Below are 11896 nucleotides of genomic sequence, written 5' to 3' on the forward strand. Positions count from 1 at the left end.
TGAATAGAAAATTTGACTTTCAAATATAGAAAGGTAAACAGGAAAGGGGAATCACAAGTGACTTAAGAAGGTTAAACTGTACATTTCTACATGGGAAGATGATATTTGTAACTCATAAGAATGTTCTCATTATTAGGACAGTCAGAAGGAATGTATACACATATACATGTACATACATACATATGTATTTATATGAGAGAGAGAGAGGACTCATGTGAGTTGAATATGATGGGATGATATCTGCAAAATAAAATTAAGGGGTGAGAAATAGGAATGCATTGAGAGAAAAGGAAAAGGAGAGGTAGAATGGGATAAATTATCTGATATAAAAGAGTTTTACAGAGGAGGGGAAGATGTGGGAGGTGTTGGGGAACACTTGAACCTTACTCTCATTGGAATTGGCTCAAAGAGGTGGTAACATACACATTCATTTGGGTATAGAAATTTATCTTACCCTACAGGAAAGCAGGAGGGGAAGGGAATAAGAGGAGGTGGGGAGAGATGGGGGGCAGACTGGGGGAGGTGGTAGTCAGAAGCAAAACACTTTTGAGGAGAAACAGGGTGAAAGGAGAATGAGAATAGAATAAATAGAAACAGGATAGAGGGAAATAATAGCAATCATAACTGTGAAAAAAATTTTAAAGCAAGTTTCTCAGATAAAAGCCTCATATCTCAAATATATAGAGAAATGTGTCAAATTTATAAAAATAAGAACCATTCCCCAATTGATAAATGATCAAAAAATAGAAACTGTCAGCTTTCAGATGAAGTAATCAAAGCTATCTATAGCCATATGAGGGGGGTAGGGGTGTGTTCAGGGAAGACTAGTACCTGTGGTGTGAAGGCTGCTGAGCCATTTTCAGGGCTGCTTTCCACCTTTAGTGTCTACATGTTCTACCTAATTCTCACCTGTGGCTCCAAGAAGCTGTAGCATGCATAGTGGCCACACTGGTAAACTGTTTTGGCAGATGGGCTAAACCAGGTTGAGGGTAATCGAGGAGTCTAAAACGCGTTGGTGAGTTAGGGGGCTGTCTACCCCAAGCATGTGAAGACTTCCCCTGGAAGAATGGGCAGATGAGAACAATTTGTTCCAATGGCCACGAAGGCAGCTGAAGCAGGCACTGTGGAACACTTAGAGCTTGGTTAGACATCGAAGACTCCATTGCATCTTGAGCCATCATCAGTTTACCTCATACCAATTAGATTGGCCAATATGAAAAAAAGGAAAGTGACAAATGTTGGAGGGATGTGGGAAAATTGGGACACTAATGCATTGTTGATGGAGTTGTGAACTAATTCAACCATTATGTAAAGCAATTTGGAACTTTCTCCAAAGGCCTATAAAACCGTGCATACCTTTTGACCTAGCAGTACCACTACGAGGTCTACATCCCAAAAGAGATAAAAGACAAAAAGAAAAAGGACATGTATGTATAAAAATTTCTATTGTAGCTCTTTTCTGGTGGCAAAGAATTGAAAATTGAGGGAATGCCCATCAATTGGGGAATGGCTGGAGAGGCTATAGTATATGATTGTGATGGAATACTATTGTTCTATAAGAAATCATGAACTAGAAAACCTGGAAAAACTTACATGAACTTACATGAACTGCAAGCAAAGTGCAATGAGTAGAACTAGGAGAAAATTGTGCACATTAACAGCAATATTATAAGATAATCAAGTAACAGTGAATGACTAGCTATTCTTGGTAATATAATGATCCAAGACAGCTGTGAAGGACTTATGATGGAGTCTGAATACAGATTGAAGCATACTTTGTTACTTTCTTTATTTTTCTTGGGTTTCTAACTTTGGTCCATGTTTTCTCTTACAACATGGCTAATATGGAAATATGTTTTGCATGACGATATGTGTATAACCTACAGCAAATTGCTTACCTTCTTAATGAGGGGGGTGGAGAGGGAGGGAGAGAATTTAGAACTCAATTTTAAAAATGAATGTTGAAAATTGTTTTTACATGTAATTGGGGAAAATAAAATACTAAATAAATAAGGAGGAGAAAAAAAAGTCAGAGAGATAACTCCCAGCATAAAATGGCTAAATGATCAAAGAAAAAACAATTTATAACAGAGGAAACAAATTTTGGACAATCACATGAAAAAAGGCTCAATTTCACTAATCATCAAAGAAATATAAATTAAAATATTTTTAGGTATACCTCACACCTATCAAATTGGCAGAAGTAATTGTAACCCAATTCTCAACAAAGCTGGGTGGGGGAGGGGCATGTTGCATGCTGCCTGTGGAAAGTGATTCCAGATTGGTGGAGAGATTGATGACCCTTGTTTGTTCAAAGATTTTCATAGCAACATTATGTGTAATTGCAAAAAAAAAAACTGTTAACAACTTGCATGATCCATTATAGGGTGATGTGTTGATTAGTCCCCACGCGTGTTGCTACAGCAGTCTCATTCTAAAGGAGTGGCTACAGTGCCCTGAGACAGCATCATAAGCAGTAGTTGAGGAAGTGAATTATGTGGTATATGATGCTTCTAAGACAGATTTAGATGCTTTGTGGGATACTAACAATAGAGTTCTAGGGGAGTTCCTGGACTACACTAAGGAGCTTTGGGAGGCATAGCAATGTCTTGGAGGAGCAAATCCAGACTTACATAATCCCCCAATACTTGAGGTCTGGGTTTGCTCTTCAACATTGCAGCACTGCCTCCCACAGCTTCTCAGTGGGATCCAGTAGCACCCTCACCAATATGTTACTCGTGGTCCCAACCTCCTCTCCTCAGTCTTGGCACTGGGTTACAAAAATTACCTTAAGACTTCAGACAAACCTCAAGAAGGCAGAAGAAAAAGAGTCAAAGCTGGTGGCTGCCGCTGGAAATTTTGATGACATGGCAAAGGCTTATGTACCCAAATCACCAAATGAGATAATGGACTAAAACTGTATATGTGTGTGCTATTGTTACATACTTCAAGGATCTGTAACATCCCGAAGTGGGTGTGCCCTCTACTAACACAGATTATGAACCCAATGTAACTTAACAGAAAAACAAGATCATAGATTTAGGGGAAGAAAGGAAAAAAAACTCACAAGGATTTATTAAGTGCTTACTGTGTGTCAGGCTGTGCAAAGGGACCTCAGAGTATATTCACATTTATATTGTATTTAAAGGTTTACAATGCAGTTTCTTCATAATAACCCTATCAGGTAGGTAGTCAGAACATTATTACCATGACTTTCATTTTTATAGAGTAAAAGATTGGCCCCAAAGTGGTTAAGTGACCTGCCCAAGCTTTTAGGACTACTAGTAATAATGGCTAACTTTTATACAGCATTTTAAGATTTGTGAAGTGCTTTAACTATAACATTTTATCCTTAAAATAGCCTTAGGATGTAGGAACCATTATTATCTCCATTCTATAGATGAGGAAATTGAGTTAAGAAAAGAGATTAAGTGACTTTCCCATGGGAACAAATTTGGGTATCTGAGGTAGGATTTGAAATAGGATCTTCCTGGTGACACTCCAGTACTCTCACTATGTGCATTCTATAGACATAGGGTGCAGCCTACTTCTTCACACAGTAGCCACATAGTAAACATTTAATAAATACCTCTCAGTTGATTGATCCTTCGTTACTCTTTCTCACCTTTGATCCCTGCCCTCATTCATTAAGATTTTTTTTTTATGAATTTCTTTGGTCAAAAGAAAAATCCTCATCATTCTGTGGCCATCTTGATCATGATTTTGAATTTAGGTTGGTCCTTGGGTAACAGATAGACAGTGTACTAAGCCTGTTCTTTTTTAAATTTTTAGGCAATTGGGGTTAAGTGGCTTGCCCAGGGTCACACAGATAGTAAGTGTCAAATGTTTGGTTTGAGGTCAGATTTGAACTCAGGTCCTCCTGACTTCAGGGCCAGTGCTCTATCCACTGTGCCACCTAGCTGCCCCTAAGTCTGTTCTTGAAGCTATTCTAGATTAATAGGAACATCCAGAGCTTATGCTTAGCTAGCACAGCTTTTAAGAACTCAGCATTATCTTCATTCATCCTAGAGACAGAGGCACTAATTCTGCTCCCCAGACACCCATAATGGGTGTATTCTTTGATTGGATGGGAGGTAAGCAGAAGCTCCTGTTCTGAGGTTGTAGCAGAAGTGTAGCAATTCAAATTTATCCTGTTTTAAATTCTTGAATCCCTTGAACATTTGTCCTATTGCTACTCATTTTTTTTCACTCCCCCAGTCTCAGATTACTCTTACCATTGACCTCAACCACTCTTGTTTACATGATGCTGGATGTTACTCTGCTTGAGGAAATTATACAACCATTTCTATCCCCTCCTATTTTCTCTGGAACTAATTGCTGTTTCCTGATCGACTCCTCACAGCAGCTATTCCAAGTCTTCTCTTTTCAAACCATCTAAATCACCATCTCCCCTAATCCTCAACCAAAGATCACACTTAAATTTCACTGAAAAAAAAATGGATGATTACATTTCTTTTAAATTATGTATTTCAAATCATCTCAGCATCCCCTCCCACCCCCCAATATCTTCTTTTTTGTTCTAGTCTTAGAAGTTCTTGTGGGAGGAGAAAGTGAGGCTGGTGACTTTGCACAGCCTTCCCTCCCTCAAATCCAATTCAGTTGCAAGTCAAGGCATCATCTTCCTGAAGTCACCATCCTTTTTGAGGGTCCTTTTCGAGAATAAAGGACAAACCACAACTGCAGAAGTTCTTCTTGATATCAAACTTGTGCCCTTGATTTCATCACCTACCATCTCCTTTAGCAGTTTATACTTTGGTTTTTTGGGGTTTTTTTTTGGTGAGGCAATTGGGGTTAAGTGACTTGCCCAGAGTCACACAGCTAGGAAGTATTATGTGTCTGAGGCTGGATTTGAACTCAGGTCCTCCTGACTCCGGGGCTGGTGCTCTATCCACTGTGCCACCTAGTTGCCTCCGGCTTATACCTTTGATTATCCCTTCTTGCTCCCTAATTTTCAACTTCTTTATTCACTGATTCCTTCCTTAATGCTTCAAACATGCTCAGAATTCCCATCCTTAAACTCCACCCAAACATCTCCTCAAGGTATTGATCTTCCTTTCACAGGCAATCTCCTAGGAAAAACTGTCTATATGAAAGGTTCTTAATGATGTGTGTGTGTGTGTGTGTGTGTGTGTGTGTGTGTGTGTGTGTGTGAGTGAGATGAGCTCCTAAGGCAGTCTGGTGGTGTATATTCCTTCCTAGAAAAAAATCTTTTAAATACATAAAATAAAATATGTAGAACCAATTATGTTGAAATACAACTATTAAAATATAATTAAAAAACTGGTCCACAGGCCAAGAACCCCTAATACATTGTGTTGCTTCCATTTTCTCACCTTCCAGTAACTTCTCAACTCCTGTATTTTATCTTTTGTCCCTGTTACTCAATGGAAGTGCTTTCCAAAAGATCACCAGTGACCCCTTTTTGCTAAATCCAGTGAACTTTTCTCAGTCCTTGCCTTTTTGGATTTTTTTGGCATTCGTTACTGTTGTTCCCCATCTTCTTCTAGACATTTGTCCCTCCCTGCATTTTCATGATGCCACTTTGTATCATCAATCTTTCTCTGTCTCCTCTGCAGGCTTCTTATTAGTATCTGATCTCTGTGAGTAAGGTTCTGTACTGGGAACTCTCCTTTTCTCTCTATACATTCAATTCTTTCTCTTCACAGTATCTACAACTCTAACACACTCTATTATTTTCTCTGTTCAAATGACTCCCATGTCTGCATATATAGCCCTCATCTCTCTCTTGATTTCCAGCTGAGGACCACCAGCTGCCTGCTTGATGTCCCATGTGCACCTAGATGTCACTATACCCCAAAAAGAATGAGTTATCCTTCCTCTCACCACTCCTCCCACTTTACAACTTCCCAATTTCTATTGAAAGCATCATTGGTCTTCCAGTTCCTCAAGTTGCAACCTACGGGTCATCCTTTCTTTACTCAGTGCCTGTCACTGAGTTTTAGGTAGTAAGCTTAATTTAAGTATTAAGTATTTAAGTTTTAAGTATTCAGCACTTAGTAATTACTTCTTGGTTGCTTGATCCTGGCTTCTTTACTCTCTCTAACCACAACATGCCCTCACCCTATATCCAATCAGGTGCTAAGTCAGTTCCAGCACCTCAATACATCTTGTATTCTTCCCCTTCTTTCTACTCACACCACCACCACCCTAGTCACAGCCCTCATTGCCCCTTGTCTAGAGTTCCAGGTCTGGGGAACCTGTGGCCCTCTAGGTCCTTGGGTGCAGCCTTTTGACTGAGTCCAAGTTTACAGAACAAATCCTTTTATTAAGGGGATTTGTTCTGTGAAGACTATTGCAGGCTATTGCAATAACCTTTCATTAGGTCTGCCTGCAGCCAGTCTTGTTCCTTCTCTGATCTACCTTCTACAGAGTTTCCAAACTGCTATTTCTAAAACATTGATGTATTCTATTTTCTAGCCAAACTGGCCTGTTTGTTGTTCCCCTCAAATGATATTCAGTCTCCCATTTCTGTGACATCACATGGTCTGTCCCTGATGACATTTCAGGTATTTTATGCCTGATTCTTGGAACCTGTAACTCTCTTCAAAGCTCAGCTCCAGTGTCACCTCTTTCTTACATGAGATCTCTCCCAGTCCCCCAAGTTGTTCGTATCCCCTCCTTCATTCATTCCCTATATTTTGGAGGATATAATAGCTATATGTAGACTCCAGGTGAAGTCCTCTATCCACTATGCAACCTAGCTAGCATGTATTTATTGGTGAACATCTTGTTTTCCTCCACTAAACTCCCAGAGAGCAAATATTGTCTCTATTTTGTTTTTATATCCCCAGTGCCTCTCAGAGGTCCTGGAACACAGTAGGAGCAAAATGAATGTTTATTGATTGATTAATAGCAACTATCCAAGCAGCTGGATGGTTCAATGGATAGAGGGCTGCATCTGGATTCAGGAAGACCTGCATTCAAATCCAGCCTCAGACACTAGCTGTGGTATGACCCCGGCAAATCATTTAACCTCTTTTTGCTTTAATACACTGGAGATGAAATGGCAAACCACTCCAGTATCTTTGCCAAGAAAACTCTATGCACAGTATGGTCCATGGGCTTACAAAGAGTCAGACATGACTGAACAACTGAACAATAAAAATCAGCCCCTCCAAACTTTACAAGCTGAAGAGGTCCCAGGAGACCAACTATTTATGACAGGAATAGTAGTGGGTGGATAGCTGAACATCAGTCACTTACGTAGCTTTGGTCTACCAGACAAAATGAAAAAAATAGGAGAGAATTAGCTAAAAACCAAAGTGAGCAGGCTGTTGCAGGTTATCTGGTATCCTCTCTTCATACTTTTTTTTAATAGCACTTTTAGGTTCACAAAGCACTTTATAAACATCTCAGTTGATTCTCACAATACTGGGAAGTAGGTGCTATTATTGTCCTCATTTTACTGTTGAGAAAACTGAGTCAGACAGAGGTTGAGTGACTTGTTGAAGCATTACATAGCTAGTAAGTGGCCAAAGCTGAATTTGAACTTAGGTCTACTTCACTGTAGGTCCAGTGACCAGTGACTATGCCACCTAGTTCCTGTATATTCCCCAAACTCTTGGCATTGCCTTAATGAAGGAGCTGGAGATCTGAAACAGCTTCGTGACAGAGTGAGTTTCTGTCATTCAAGTACCAGTCTAGATAAATTTGGAGGAGCTTGGCATTAGGTTAGATACAGGATGATTAATTTTTGGGCCTCAACAACTTCTGGAGAAGCTATTAAGTCATATGAGTTACCAAGCTTCTATGAAATACTTTCTGTGTGTCAGGAAAGGGGAATACAAAGACAAAACTGAAAGAATAGAGAGGTTTTGCTCTACATTGGGAGAAGTCAAAGGAAATTACAGGTTGCTGAAGTAAGAAATCTGCTACATTTGCAATTAATGAACTTGATGGAGGCCTTTTCCAACAACTTTGCTCCTAGAGCTAGAATTTCTAAGTCTCAGGGCTTAACTAGCATATCCTGTTCAGAGACAACCAAATTCATTTCCCCTACGCAGCTACTCCTCATAGGACTTTGGGTCCCATGGATTCAGCTTTCCCCTTTTCTCAGTAATGCAGGCACAATTAAAATAATTTGATTCCATCTCAGTGACCTTCTCTTACAGCCAAGGCTGAGAGGAGACAGCACCAAGTAAAGATCATAGCTCCTTGACATGGAACCACTCCAGTGATAAGGACAGGACAAACTGCCTCTGCAAAGCCATTGGTGGGGAGCTTCCCCATTCCAAGTAGAGAGTTCAGCCTCCAAAAATATCCCGGTTAACACTTACCTATTTGTAAACAGAGGATGACTACGAGCCATTGCAGTAGAAGCATCATGATCCTGAGCCTCCGCCTGAGCCCCGGCCTGAACCCTCAGACAAGCTCCTATTTTGAAATTGTGCCATGAATAGAAAGTAGTATCTGGTTCACATTTCCTGTGACAACTGCCTCTGTAGCGGCGGAAAGATTTAAAGTTTACAGTGAGGAAGAGGCCCTTACACCCTACGTCAATCTGTCAGCTGGTCAACAAGAATTTATTAAACATTAGTAATAGGCACCGTGCTAAGCTCTGGGAAGCAAAGAAAGGCAAAATACAGTCTCTGCTCTGGAGGAGTTCACAGGCTAATAGGGTGGGGGGTGTGAAAACATGCACACAACTGCATACATACCAAATATATATAGAGAAATCTTAGACGGAAAGCACTAGCAGTTGGGGGGGACCTAGAAAGGTCTTTTATAGAAGGTAGGATTTAAGCTATGGTTTTTTTTTGGCAATTGGAGTTAAGTGACTTGCCCAGGGTCACACAGCTAGTGTCAAGTGTTTGGTCTGAGGCCAGATTTGAACTCAGGTCCTCCTGACTTCAGGGCCAGCGCTTTATCCACTGTGCCACCTAGCTGGCCTGATTTAAGTCATATTTTTTTTTGTTACCCTCATTTATTTATTATTTTTTTAATTTATTTTTATTTTTATTTTTTTAATATAAATTTATTTATTTTTAGTTTTCAACATTCACTTCCACAAGTTTTTGAGTTCCAAATTTTCACCCCATCTCCCCCTTCCCCCACCCCAAGATGTCATGCATTCTGAATATCCCTTCCCCTAGTCTGTCCTCTCTTCTATCTCTCTCCCCTTCTCTTATCCCCTTCCCCTTCTATTTTCCTGTAGGGCAGGACAGACTTCTGTACCCCATTTCCTATATTTCTTATTTCCCAGTAGCATGTGAAAACATTTTTAAAAAACATACGTTTTTAAAACTTTAGGTTTCAAATTTTCTGTCTTCCTCCCTCCCCACCCACCTCATTGAAAAGGCAAGCAACTCAATATAGGTTGTACGTGTGCAGTTATGCAAAACATGTCCATAGTAGACATGTTGTGAAAAACTAACTCTATTTCCCTTAATCCTATCCTGCTCTCCCATTAATTCTATTCTTTCTTTTGACCCTGTCCCTCCTCAGAAGTATTTACTTCTGATTACCCCCTTTCCCAATCTGCCCTCCTCTCTATCATCCCCCTGCTCTCTTGTCCCCTTCTCCCCCTGTTTTCCTGTAGGGTAAGACAGATTTCCATACCCAATTGAATGTGTATGTTATTCCCTCTTTAAGCCAAATCCTATGAGAATAAGATTCACTCATTCCCTCTCACCTTCCCCTGTTTCCCCTTCCACCGTAAGGGACTTTTCTGTTTTTTTTTTGTGAGATAATTTACCCCATTCTACCTCTCCCTTTCTTCTTCTCTGAGTATAATCTTCTCTCATCCCTTAATTTTATTCTCCAAGATATGACCCCTTAATCTTCAGTTCACCCTGTGCCCTCTATCTATCTATCTACATATACATACATATAATTTTTTTCCTCCAACTACCCTGATACTGACAAAGGTCTCATGAGTTATAAATATCATCTTTCCATGCAGGAATGTAAACAGTTCAATCTTAATAAGTCTCTTATGATTTCTCTTTCCTGTTTACCTCTTCATGTTCCACTTGAGTCCTGTATTTGAAAGTCAAATTTTCTATTCAGCTCTGGTCTTTTCATCAAGAATGCTTGAAAGTCCTCTATTTCACTGAATGACCATTTTTTCCCCTGAAGGATTATACTCAGTTTTGCTGGGTAGGTGATTCTTGGTTGTAATCCTATCTCCTTTGCCCTCTGGAATATTATATTCCATGCCCTGTGGTCCTTTAATGTAGAAGCTGCTAAATCTTGTGTTATCCTGATTGTGTTTCCACAGTACTTGAACTGTTTCCTTCTGGCAGCTTGTAATATTTTCTCCTTGACCTGGGAACTCTGGAATTTGGCTATAATATTCCTAGGAGTTTTCCTTTGGGGATCTCTTTCAGGAGGAGATCTGTGGATTCTTTCAATTTCTATTTTGCCCTCTGGTTCTACTATATCAGGGCAGTTTTCCTTGATAATTTCTTGAAAGATGATGTCTAGGCTCTTTTTTTTTATCATGGCTTTCAGATAGTCCAATAATTTTTAAATTCTCTCTCCTGGATCTATTTTCCAGGTCAGTTGTTTTTCCAATGAGATATTTCACATTGTTTTCTAATTTTTCATTCTTTGGATTTGTTTACAGTGTCTTGATTTCTCATAAAGTCACTATCTTCCAATTGCTCTATTCTAATTTTTAAGGAAGTATTTTCTTCAGTAATCTTTTGGACTTCCTTTTCCATTTGGCCAATTTTTCTTTTTAGGGCATTTTTCTCATTGGCTTTTTGGACCTCTTTTGCCATTTGGGTTAGGCTATTTTTTAAGGTGTTATTTTCTTCAGTATTTTTTTGGGTCTCCTTTAGCAAGCTGTTGACTTGTTTTTCATGATTTTCTTGCATCACTCTCATTTCTCTTCCCAGTTTTTCCTCTACTTCCCTTACTTGCTTCTCAAAATCCCTTTTGAGCTCTTCCAAGGCCTGGGACTGATTCATATTTTTCTTGGAGGCTTTGGATGTAGGAGCTTTGACTTTGTTGTCTTCTTCTGGTTGTATATTTTGATCTTCTTTTTCACCAAAGTAAGATAATATAGTCTGACTCTTTTTGCACTGCTTGCTCATGATCCCAGCTAATTGAGTTTTAAACTCTTTGTTAAGGTATGAATCTGCTTCCAATGTGGAGAATGTACTGTCCCAAGCTTTGGGGTTTGTACAGCTGTTTTCAGAGATACTTGTAGGGACCTGTAAATTTTCAGTTCTTCCAAGGTGGTATGATAAGGGGCAGGTGTTTACTCCTTTCCTGGCCTGTGACTACAAGTACTCCTTTCTGTCCTGTAACTGTGAGGAGGGTCCTCTCCACAGCCACTACAAGCTCCACCAAGCCAGCGCTCCTCCTCACCCTAGCACCGCTGCCCAGAACTGTGGCCCAGATCCAAACACGGGCAAAGCAAGAGATTCCTGCCTCAGCACTGGCAAAGAGATCCCTGCAATGCCTCTCTGATCAGCCACTGGATTCCCCCTCAGTCTGTGGGCCAAAACAGCTGCCCCCCCCCCCCAGTCTTTGGGGAATGGAGCTGAAACCCTGCTTTCTTTTCTCAGCACCGACAGAAACACTTTTCCCACTGACCTTCTAAGTTGTCTTTGGCATTGGTGGATTGAGGAGTCTAGAAACCTCCACAGCTGCCCGAGATTCAGTCCTCTGAGGCCTGCTCCAGGTTTGCTGTGGCCTGCGTGCCCATGCCGCGCTGTGCTGTGCTCCCAGCCCTGCGTGATACACCTTTCTGATCAATCATCCAGGTTGTCTTGGGCTGGAAATTTGTTTCACTCTGTCTTTTTGTGGGTTCTGCTGCTTCAGAATTTGTTTAGAGCTATTTTTTATGAGTATTTGCAGGGGTTTGGAGGAGAGCTCAAGCAAGTCACCGCTTTCACTCCGCCAT

General features: G+C 40.3%; 1 protein-coding gene across 18 annotated transcripts in view; it reads right to left on the bottom strand.

Moving 5' to 3' along the window:
• LOC110203110 (SLAM family member 9-like) overlaps positions 1-8524 on the bottom strand; it is a 75913-nt gene extending 67389 nt beyond the window's left edge. For 5 of the 18 annotated variants that reach the window (XM_078156203.1, XM_078156204.1, XM_078156207.1 and 2 more), the window contains exon 1: positions 8319-8500. In XM_078156203.1, the coding sequence (XP_078012329.1) occupies positions 8319-8367 (49 nt within the window). In that variant the 5' untranslated portion in view covers positions 8368-8500. Of the gene's footprint in view, positions 1-8318 lie in introns of all 18 variants that reach the window. The other 13 variants (XM_078156195.1, XM_078156196.1, XM_078156211.1 and 10 more) reach the window with 10 other exon arrangements.
• Between the last annotated feature and the right edge of the window lie 3372 nt (positions 8525-11896).

This window comes from Phascolarctos cinereus, unplaced genomic scaffold (genome assembly GCF_003287225.1).
Source record: "Phascolarctos cinereus isolate Bilbo 61053 unplaced genomic scaffold, phaCin_HiC Scaffold_5;HRSCAF=322, whole genome shotgun sequence".
NCBI lineage: Eukaryota > Metazoa > Chordata > Mammalia > Diprotodontia > Phascolarctidae > Phascolarctos > Phascolarctos cinereus.